At 33.6% G+C, this 12,262-nt stretch overlaps 1 protein-coding gene across 4 annotated transcripts in view; it reads right to left on the bottom strand.

Annotated features, from left to right (window-relative positions):
* FBXO11 (F-box protein 11) overlaps positions 1 to 12,262 on the bottom strand; it is an 84,242-nt gene that overhangs the window by 25,898 nt on the left and 46,082 nt on the right. For 3 of the 4 annotated variants that reach the window (XM_069495079.1, XM_069495082.1, XM_069495083.1), the window contains exons 2-4: positions 1,947 to 2,074; positions 1,744 to 1,825; positions 1,177 to 1,321 (exon numbers count right to left, since the gene is read on the bottom strand). In XM_069495079.1, coding sequence (XP_069351180.1) covers positions 1,177 to 1,321; positions 1,744 to 1,825; positions 1,947 to 2,074 — 355 coding nt within the window. The remainder of the gene's footprint in view (positions 1 to 1,176; positions 1,322 to 1,743; positions 1,826 to 1,946; positions 2,075 to 12,262) is intronic. The other variant, XM_069495080.1, reaches the window with a different exon arrangement.

The raw sequence follows: 12,262 nt of genomic DNA, 5'->3' as shown, positions 1-12,262 counted from the left end.
GTTTTTGGCTGAAACAATGTAACTACATATGAAAATTAGTTCACCCAACAGAATGGAAAGTGTCAATTTCTTACAAAATTGTTTACTTGGGAGGGAAAAAAAAGCTAACCTCTACTGTAAAAGTTTCATACAATTATTATTTAAAAAGATAATTTTTTAAAAAATACTTTCTGAATTCTTTCTGTATCTTCAGTCCATTAACATCCTATCAAGAACCATCAAATCTTACAACTGGAATATAGTAACCATTATCATTTCTTGTACAATGCATAATGTTGTTTTCTTCTTCTACTCTTCATTCTCATTTCTCCTTTCTAACACAAGTATAATTTTTCTCTTAAATACAAGGTGTGCCTTATTTTCTGCATCATAAAAATAATAGATATAACTGTTGTAAAACAGAAAAGTATACAGAAAAGAGATAACCTATAGTTTCAATATATTCACTATTAAGTTTACATTTCCTTCTAGTCATTTTATTTACGGATCATTTCTTTTATTATAGTTGGTGATTTTATAGCATATCAAATTTTGTATTCTGTTCTTCTCACTTTTTACATAGCATTTTTCCATGTTATTAAAAACACTTAGTAAAAATCACTGTTAGCAGCTATATCACAATGCTTCAAGTAAACATTACATGGTTTACTTAGTTCATTCCCTTATTGCTGGACATTTAGATTACTTCTAATTTTTCTTCACAATTAACTATGCTATTATGAAAAATTTTTACATAAGGCAAAAAACTTTTCAGAAGCAGAACTACTGGGTCAAAGAGCACACATGTTTTAAGATTCATGAATTCCACACTGTTTTCCAAAAGTGATGTACAAAATCTATACTCTCACTAACCTATCAGATTAAATGCATTAGCTATTTTAAATCATGCTAAGTTATGTTTCTAAAAAGCAATTAAATGAAAAACACCAAAATCACTCAGTTGTTATTAACTGACCAAGAGCAGAGAAAATACTTCATTTACTGATTAATAAATACCATCTGGACTGACAGCCCACATTTGTGATAAAGTAACTTGGAACTAACTTATAAGCATTTTAATTTGTTCTGACTATTTAACTATAACTACCAACTCACACTTCAACTTCCTTACCACGTTTAGCATTTTGGGCAGTAAATAATATATCCTAAGATAATAAGGAATAGGTTTTCACTTACCACAAAATTGGATCATTAGCAAGTTCACTGAATCGTTTACATACACAAGCTGCTCTACAAAGATCCTGTTCCAGCAAATAAGAGAAGATTTTTAAAACCACTTCATCTGGCAGTTTCTCCTGAAGATACTGTTCAGCAGGTGCTGCTATGAAGAGATTAACAAACAAAGTATAAACTATTTATCATGCTAACAATGACTTTCTCATTATTTAAAGAACACAGTTTTCATTTTATCTAATGAATAGCTTTTATGTTTTGATGACTATAATTTCATTAAGCATTTGGCGTTCACAGATGATACACATTTATCTCCATTTACCCTGACTTAAGTATTCTTTGTTTTAGGTATGTGCCATCTCAGAAACTGGTTAAAATAAATATATAAAAAGTATTTTTATACAACAATAGAAGTCAAAGAGGGAGAGGTCAGGGTTCTAATGTATGTTCTATAATAATCACTTTCTCAATCTCAAATGCAATACTCAAATACATTTAATTTTTATTTTTTGTATCAAACAAAATTTTTAAAATATCTTACTCTATCCCTTATTTCCCTATAGAAAATACCTGATAGATCTTGTGATTTTCCAGACACTCTTGCACGTTTTGCACGATGACCAAAGTTTTCTGTAGTTGAAGTTGAGGCACCCTTCAAAAACAAGAAAACCCCAAAAACTAATAAAGCAATTATATTTACCACACACAATCATTACTTTGTTTCCTAAAAATTCTTTCATTATAAAAAGAAAAGCAATGACACTTAAACGTACCTCCATACTGCTCTTTGTAGGACACGCTGTTCTTTTCGGCAAAAGAGTTTTTCTACGAAGTTGGTATGGACTATTTTGTGCACCAGGACCTGATTCTTCTGCAACCATATCTGCAGGTACATCATCATCTGTTATAAACAAAAGCAGTAAGAAAAATGACACCTATTTTTAAAAAGTTCTATGGATACAGAAAACTTTTTTAAAACTTCAAATTCAGGAGAGAGATGCAACTTTTATGTAAAATTCCAACCAACTGGATAACCATGTAAAAGAAATGCTAGATTTCCACACATACTGTTGTATAAGTACCACAGGCTAACCATCTGTGCCACTGGAATGTTAGATTTCTATAAAACTTGAAACACATTTACCAAAAAAAGGTGAGGAGGATGTCCACTTGCTAAAAAAGTGGGAAGGGGACTGATACCACACAGACCCCAAACTGAGCGAGGAGGGTAGCCAAGCAAGGGGTGTCACAGTCAAGGGGTGAGGAAGGTGTCTACAGAGAGGGACAGCTCAGTATAGGGTAACAGATACCAAGTAGGGTAAAAAGGGTATCCAACAGTGGTCTGGCATATGGCATTGGACTTCAAGAGGAGTAAGAAATAAGTGTGCATGGTGGAGGGGAAATGGCCTGGAATAGGGTATCAGAGCCAAAGTAGGCAAAGGAGGGCATCACACAAGACAGGGGATGGCAGAGATTGAAGATTACATACAACAGCAGGACTGATCAAATAAGTAAATAGGATAATGGAAGCCAGCTATGTCACTGTCAGAGAAGAGAATAATAACTGTAAAAAGAAAAAAGCTAGAATAAACCCTTTAATGTCAGGCTGAAATTGGAGGTATCAGTGTAAACTCATGGTTTCCAAACATAGATAGATATAGAAATAAATGTTTAGATATGTGTGGATTTATGTGCATACATTCCCCAGCTCTATCCACTGACAGAGCCTGGGAGCAGTGATATTCCAAAAGCAATGAGCATGACTACCAACTGGATCTTGGCTTCTGAATAACATTTTCTGTAAAGGAATGAAGAGTCCTTGGAGAAATGGCTGATTCAAGGGCTGAGGCAGGAAAGTATAAGAGGAGTCTGGAATATCTTGCGGCACAAAGAAATAAGTACTCAAAGAATGATGAGGACAGTCAAAAGGACACAGAAGTCAGCCTGAAAAGGCTCCCACTTGGCAAAATTATGTTAGAGAATAAAAATTAATAATTATAGCAAAGGGATTATATAACCTACAGGATAGAACAGCAACCTATAAATCCGTACTGATATAAATAAATAAGTGAATCAAAAGTATGACGACGACTCTGGGAGGCTGAGGCAGGCGGATCGCTTGAGCTCAAGAGTTCGAGACCAGCCTGAGCAAGAGCAAGACCCCATCTCTACCAAAAATAGAAAGAAATTAGCCAGACAACTAAAAATCTATATAGAAAAAATTAGCCAGGCATGGTGGCGCATGCCTGTAGTCCTAGCTACTCAGGAGGCTGAGGAGAAGGATTGCTTGAGCCCAGGAGTTTGAGATTGCTGTGAGCTAGGCTGATGCCATGGCACTCTAGCCCGGGCAACAGAGTGAGACTCTGTCTCAAAAAAAAAAAAAAGTATGATGATGAACAGGATATTTACAGTGTATCTCCATAAAATATTTAAGTAGAAAGAGAAAAATAACTTCCTAAGTAGAGATGCCAATCAGACAATGCCATAATCAAGTGCTCAAAGTGAACATCATCATTAATAGGACAAATTGAAATCATATGCCACCTTATAAGCATACAATAAGATCACAGCATGTCTGTGATATTCCTGACAAAGATGCATAACCTGAATCTAATTATAAAGAAACATCAAACAAACTTAAATTTGTTCTGATTTGTTCTATAAAATCAATGGTCCATACTCATCAAAACTGTCAAAATCCAGAAAATCTAAGGAACTGTTCCAGACTGAAGGACATTGTCTGGAATTGAAGGAGACTGAAGAGATGTGATACTGAATCAAACGTGTGATTCTGAACCAGATTATTTTACAAAAAGGATGCTATTAGAACAATTAATGAAACTTGAGTGGAGTCTAAAGATTATAACACGATAATGTATCAGTGTTAATTATCTGACTTTAATAGTTGTAGTGACCAGGTACAGTGGCTCACATCTGTAATTCCAGCACTTTAGGAGGCCGCGGCTAGAGGATTGCTTGAGGCCAGGATTTTGAGACTAGCCTGGGCAACATAGTGAGGCCCCCATCTCTATAAAAAACAAGAAATTTTTAAAAATAGTTGTATGGTTACTCAAGAGAATATTCTTGTTTATAGGATATATATATCAAAGTATTAGGAGGTGACAGGGTAATAGGTTGGCAACTTAAATCTTGAAGGGTTCAAGGGGATTTCTTTGTATTGTACTTCTCTTTTCTAAGTTTAGATTTTAAAAATCTCAAAAATTTGAGTAATTTATAAAAAAATTTAAATTCTTGTAGGAAAATAAGCACCACAAACGTAGTCAAAAGAAGAAACACAATTAGAAAAAACATCTGCAAAACATATCACAAAAGGGTAATAACTTCCTTATTATCAATATGGAAAAGATCAACAATTTAATAGAAAATTGGGCCAAGGACATGAATAGTTCAGAATTAAGGAAACAAATGAAATACAAATAAAAACTACAATAAGTTATTTTTTATCTAGCAGATTATCTATCATAGGTCAAAAAGTTCAGTAACATACTAGTATTATCAAAGGATAATATGAGGGAAAAAGACAGTTCTTAATTGCTCTATGGAGGGCAATTTGGCAAGAGCTATTACTTAGCCACTCCATTTCTAGAGTTGATCTTGCAGCTATTTTCACATGTGTGGGCAAAGTAGTATGCATTAAGATATTCACTGCAGCATTGTTTATGATACTGCAGGGTAATGATAAAAATGTTCATCAATAAGAATTTGTTAAATAAGTTATGGTATAGCATACAATAGAGCATTTATTACATGGCTATTACAAAATGTAAAGCAGTTCTATATAGATTCATGTGTAACTATAGACCAACTATGATGTCTTTGAGAAGACATGCAGGGAGCTGGCAATTGAATATCCCTTTCCCTGTCTGTATTATCGAAGAGCCCACCACTGATTTGTGACCAAGGTGGCTCTGTGTACTGGGGTTTTCCAGGAGGCTCAAAAGCTGAAGGACCAAAAAAGGGCCTTTATCTACAGAAGCAGCAGCTCAAAAACAAGATAACCAGAGGAACCCAGAGAAGCCTTCCAAAGCCTGACCAGAGGCACTCAAAGAAAACAAATGAATTCTATTAAAATTAAACGGAAAAAAAACAATCTCAAATTCCCATTTGTAAACACTGTCCTGTTCTAAAGCACTCAAATCTCTCAGTTCTAAAAATACTATATTGAACTCTGTGCTGAGGTAAAGAATTTGTGCTAAATTTCTACGTAGTTCTCATAATAAATTACCAGTGACTGTTCTGAGAATCAGATGCAGTGCCAGAAGGTACTTACACAGGGATCATTCTGGAAAGATTACTTGGCTAGGATTGTGATAAGCAGCAAAGGAGAAAGCTTAGGAAAAAAAAAATCTCCATTTGTATTCTTTATCTTTTGAACTCCTATAGTTTTTTTTTTGTTGTTGTTGGGTTTTTTTCCACTTAAACTTGTGCAGTTAGATATAGTTCTGAAAATGTACTATATATTCCTTACTATACCTTAGCTGCCTTATGTTGTAGTTCCTTTTTTGTTATATGCCGTATTTCCCTAACAAACATTATAAACTCAGAGGGCAAGGGTTCTCTTTTATATTCTTCGGTATTTACTTTGGTGCCAAATAAGAACTCAATAAACGTTGATTCCCATCTATGGAAAACACTTCAATTTTACTCAATTCAAGGACTTTTTCCCAGAAATCATCACTAGTGGTGGGCTATGATGATCTTATGTCTTACTTTACCGAAAAAAATAAAAAGCCAGACAAGAACTGATTCAATTTCCTACCTACAAATCCACAAACATATTTACATGTACTTCCATTATTCTTTGTTCCCTCCTGAAATTATGGGGAAGTATTCCCCAAGACAGACTTAGCACACATGAAGCAAACAAAAAATATCTGTTACATAAATAAATAAAAATGAATAAGCCAGTGATCTACAGTAGATACCAAACTGACTCCAACTCAATGACCACGAAATTATGAAGGATTAGTTACATACAGTTTTGTGTCAAGTCTTAAAACAAGACTTCAATCAAAATAATTTTATTTGCTAAAAAAATTAATTTTATAGTTTTCACTTTTGCATCTAATCATAGAATTGCCAATATTTAGATGTCAAGCCATAATTTAAAACTACTAAAAATAACTCAATACCAAAAATGTTCAATTTTATCATTTACAAAAAACTTAAATTTGTAGTTAAAAAATGTTTTAGACCAGAGATGTCCAAAAGAAATAGAATGTGATCCACATATGTAATTTTTAATTTTCTAGTGACATTAAAAATAAAACAGTAAAATTAATTTTAGTATGTATTTTATTTATCCCATCATATTCAAAATATTATTTCAACATGTAATCAATATAAAATTATTACTGAGATACTTTACACTTTTTTCATACTAAATCTTTGACATCAGTATGTATTTTAAACACAGCACGCCTCAATTCAGACTAGCCACATTTCAGTGCTCAACAGCCACATGGCTACACTAATTGGATAGTGCAGGCATATTCAATTATGCATCACCAAACAATGGAGATATGTTTTGAGAAATGTGTTTTTAGGCAATTTCCTCATGTGAACATCACACAGTATACTTATAATACAAACCTAGATGGCAATAGCAGCTCACTTCACACCTAGGCTATAACGGCATAGCCTATTGCTCCTAGGCTACAAACATACAGCATGTTACTGTACTGAATATTGTAGGCAATTGTAACACAATAGTAAGTTATCTGCATATCTAAACATAGAAAAGGTATAGTAAAAATATGGTATTATAAATCTTATGAGACCACTGTTGTACATCCAATCTGTTGTTGACCAAAATGTTGTTATGTGGCACATGACTATGTGTATAAAACCACACAAATACACATACATATCATTCATTAAACTTTTATCAGTTCTCTTAAAGGATAAAAAATTATAATAATATGCAATTAAAAAGGATGTTATATACAAACACATAATATCAAAATTTATTTTGTAATTTCTAGATTTTACTGTAAGTCTTATACTATAAATATACCAGAATCTTCATTATTAATGGGAACCACAGGGATAAGCAAAGCCTTCCGGAGAATAAACATGCTTCTCTAACTAAAAAATACTCTTTTGAGAATAAATAGCACTGAAAATTTATATTAGGATTCAAATAAGAATCCCAAGTGTCTTGGTCTATCCATTCTGAGGCTAGCAGACAGAATACCTTGATTTTTATATAACTTTATAACTACCTTAAAGATTTGCAAAAAACTATACTATTGATTGGCTGGAGTTTAAAGTCTACACATTTTAAATTATAAACTAAGATAAAGCTGGAGAGTAGTTTGTGGAATTTAATTTACAGACATTTTTTTCCCCACAAATACTATACGTATTCCAAGCTACTTACCCATAGCCACAGATCAGATTGGAAACTTAGGCAAATCTGTGCTACTAACTAACAACTTTGTGTTTAGAAACAGCTCCCAGTCTCACTGTGTAAAGAACCACACTTGACAACTGTTTCTAACACAGAGGGGAACTACCACAGCTTTTCTCTGACTACTAAAAAAAATTCATAAAGTAAAATCAAAACAAAATTTATTTTAAATACTTAGTTTGCTCTAAATTTAAATATTTTACAGTAGGGAATCCAAAAGTAAAGTCATTATAAGAAACTGCTTTTTAAAAGTTTGACTTGTGCTGTAAGCAGATGTTTCTGATTGTATTTTATATTTAGTTACAAATCTAAAAAAAATTTACTCAGGACACTATATAATACATTCATTAATGTATTCAGTTATTACACAGATACATACACACTATTTTGTTGAATTTTTAACACTACATAAACTGTTGGAATTACTTACAACTCAAAGAAAAAAACATACATATATACTCTGACTACTTAAGAACACTCTTCAGAAGCCAAATCTTGTCATGTACTGTACTAGGTACCGGTGAAACAGACCAACCTAACAGAATACTGTATTTGCCCTTCAAGAGCCTAAGACAGAGACAACTCAACAGGCAGTAACAATGCAGTGTGTCACATACTGTAATACGGATAAGCAGAAAAGTACTCTGAGAACACACAGGAACATCTAATCCAATCTTAGATTATGTTACGGTATTAGTAAAGGGTTTCTTGAAGAAAGTCCAAGTTGAGAATTGAATGACAACTAGAAATTAGTCAAGCAAAAGGACCAGTGTATGTGAAGACCTGAAGGTGTTCACCTCTAGCACAGGTCTCAAGAAACTGACAGCTGCTCCATTTGGCTATACCATGTAGCAGAGGCCAAATGATGAAGACTGCTATAAACACTTAAAAGAATTTAGACTTTATCTTAAAAACAAAGATAGTCACTTAAGGGTTTTAAAAAGAACAATAATGCATTCTGATTTGTGTTTTAGGAAGATCATCCAAACAATATAAAAACAACAGGAAACGGAGAGCACTGTTGTTGGGAGACCAGTTAGGAAGCTATGGCAGTAATACAATTGACAGATGAAGATAGCTTAAACCATGGTAATAAAAATGGAAGAAATGAATAGATGAGATACAGTTATAAGATAAAAGTTCATAAAATGTGATGAATGACTGGATATGGGTAGGGGTGGAGAACAGGTTGGAGCCAGGAATAATACTGATTTGGGAAATCTGACGGATGAGGGAACCATGTATTAAGGCAGGGAACTTTGGAGACAGAGAGGGACAGGGAAGGAAAAAAAAAAAAGATGAGTTAAAGTTTGAATTATGAGGTTTGAGGTACCCGTGGGTACCTCAGTGGAAGTGGAAATGTCCAATATAAAACTAAATATGTAGATCTCAAGTTCCACTGAGTCATTGGGGTTGGAGACAAGGAATTAGGGAATTTTATCACTTTGAAAATACACTATAGTAAGTGGAAAAACAGAAAGCACAGACTAGCTATCATTTACATATGGTATACGATATTGATATCTCATGGTAGACATGCCATTCAACTCTTCAGAGATAGCCAGATGATATAAAGTGGATTTGGCTATCTGTGGATATTAAAATTACTGATAGTGTATATAAAAAGTGCCCGTGGGTCCCAGAAGTGACAAGAATTCATAAGTTTAGCTTGATGAAAAAGTAAAAGAAAAACCTCTGACAAATACTAATTCAAGCATTAAAGTCCCTTGGGAAGAGCTTAACTTTATTTTCATTCTTTCCTATTATATATCACATTCTGTTCTCCCAAGACATTTTCTCTCATTGCTCTCAGGACAAAGAAAAGTATAGAATAGCCTCTACCCAAAATGGAACATTTTAAAATGCTTTCTTTTAGTCTTATATTTGCTCCTCTAGGTTTTTACATGTTTAATACTTCCTAAGAGTCAAAATTTGTAAAATACATTCTTTTTTCTATTTTACCAAATATGAAAAAAATTTTTAAAGTTAGTAGCTTCCATAAATGTTAAATATTTTCATGTTCAATCCAAGTTCAATTAAACAATGTAATTCAAAAGTAGTCTTATACCCAAATAGAAGCTGATATGACCAGAGTATCAAATGCATCATTAATTTAAGATCAGAATAACCATGGCTCCAAATTATAATTAAGTCAAACTTAATTTTAGACTAAAACTAGAATTCACAGAAGTCATCAACTAAATGCTGTTAATTTTCATCTATTTGCTAGTAACTGCGAATATAAAGATCCACCACTAAGGGACTTGTTCTAGTAGGAGAGTTAGATATGTAAACAAAAAATTGAAGCCATATAATAAGTGTCATGCTAAAGGCATACACAAGGTTCTATGAAAGTATAAGATTAAACACAAATGTCATTATATGCATACAGCTTAAAAGAAAACAATTCTGGCTGGGTGTGGTGGCTCACGGCTGTAATCCCAGCACTTTGGGAGGCCAGCATGGGAGGATCACTTGAGCCCAGCAGCTCAAGACCACCCGGGGCACACCTGGGCAACCTAGCATGCCACTGTACTCCAGCCTGGGCAAAAGAGACTCTGCCTCAACAAAAGAGGAGTGGGAGGCAAGGAGAGGAGGCAGCAGCTCTTCATACTTTACATTCTTGCTCTTGGGCTGTTATGTCCTCATAAAATTAAACTAACAAAGATACTTCTAAAAATTTCTAAATTTCATGTGAACAGGCTAAATTTTTCTTTCTTTCCCTCCCTTCATCTCTTTCTTTTTCCTCCTCCTCCTTATCTGGGACTGCAACATGATTTCTAGTAACGTTTTTACAGATCAAGAAATCACTCAACAGGGAAGGTATCAGCCTGTGTTAGTGATGGGTACCTGAGGCCATTAAGGTTAAGTGAAATGCTGAAAGTTAGAAAGCCAGTAAGTGATAGCAAAATAATTTTTAGGTCAATGGACTCTAAGTACAATGTTCTTATTTTTATTTTTCACAAGATAATTTGGATGTCTTTAAAAAGTTTATTATACAATCAGTACAAATGATGATGATGATAATGATAGTAATACTACTGCTACTGCTGCTACTACTACTAGTGTACCTAACACTAAAAACTTACATGTGACGGGCACTACTATTTCAGTTGTTTTATATACATACTAACTCACAGAATCTTCACATCAACTCCATAAGGAACACATCATTCTTATTTTATAGATGAGGGAACCAGGCAAACAGAGGTTAAGTATTAACAATTTACTCAAGGTCACACAGTATTAAGTAGCAGAGGCAGAATTTGAACTCAGATAGTCAAGCTCCAGAGCCCCATACTCTTAACTACTGTGCTATCTAAAAACAAATTAGTCCTGCCAAACAATACTGGATATATTTATTACTAGTATATTAGCCTAAAAAGAATACCAATGGAATGGGGCATACACCTTTTAAAAATGTTTAAAGAATTTTTAAAAAATCAAATAATACTTTTTCATGTCATATTTTCTTCAAATATATAAGAACATCATAACTCTTTATTTTCACAACAGGTAGCTGAATAATAGGTAAGCAGTAATATGTGGAGACAATGTAGCACAATGACTAAGGACATAAGCTTGAAAAAGACTGTGTCTGGCTCTTGGTTAGAATCCTCACTTAGAAGCCCTATATAATCTTGGACAAGTTCCTTAACCTCTTTAATTTCCTTCACTGATTTTCAGTTCAGCTATAAAGTGGAGATAATCATGGTGCCTACCTGATTAAATTATTTTGAAGATTAAGTAAGATTGGTAATACTTAAGATAGTACCTTGCAAAAACGACATTCCAATGCTATTATCATAATTGTGATGGGGTACTGAAAGTTAGCAAGATGCACTCAAAACATATTTCAAATTCCAGCTAGAGGCTTTTGAAAAAATATTCAATTTAATCTTCTAAAAACTCTATAAGGTAGAAAATGATTCCTACTATAAAATACTACTCATGACAGGTGTTTAGAATGGTTCTTGAAGAACAGAAAATATAGTGTTAAATCCACAAATGTCACAGGCTAGCCACATATAAAAATGAATATTGTCCCCTTTAAAGTATAAAGAAAATAGCTAGAAGAATATTCTTAAATGTTTAGCTATTTTTCTCTATGCAAATTATAATTGAAACATTGTGTGTACTCCTTTACTCCTTTTTCATTTCTACTGTATCATTTTATTTTTTCTGAAATATGGTTTTCAATGGCCACGGGATATAAATGTTCCATAATTTATTTAACCAGTTCCTTGTTATTAAAATTTATTTAATCAGTCTCCTGTTATTAAGGTTTTCTACCTTGGCTATAGTTGTGAACTCCTTCAATCATGACAATTCACCCTTTATAAACATTTTTTTTTTCTTTTTTAAGAGATGGGGTCTCTGTCACCCAAGCTGCAGTGCAGTGGCATATTCAAAGCTCACTGCAGCCTCAAACTCATGGGCTAAGGAGATCCTCCTGCCTCAGCATATCAAGTAGTTGGGATTACAGGTACGTGACACCGTGCCTGGCTAATTAAAAATTTTTTTTTTTGTTTTAAAGATAGAGTTTTGCAATGTTGCTTAGGCTGGTCTTGAACTCCTGGGCTCAAGCAATCCTCCCAAGTCACTGGGATTATAGGTGTGAGCCACAGCACCCAGCTAGAATAAATATGATTTTTG

Source organism: Eulemur rufifrons, chromosome 19, assembly GCF_041146395.1.
Source record: "Eulemur rufifrons isolate Redbay chromosome 19, OSU_ERuf_1, whole genome shotgun sequence".
NCBI lineage: Eukaryota > Metazoa > Chordata > Mammalia > Primates > Lemuridae > Eulemur > Eulemur rufifrons.
This window is presented reverse-complemented; position numbering and strand designations above follow the sequence as displayed.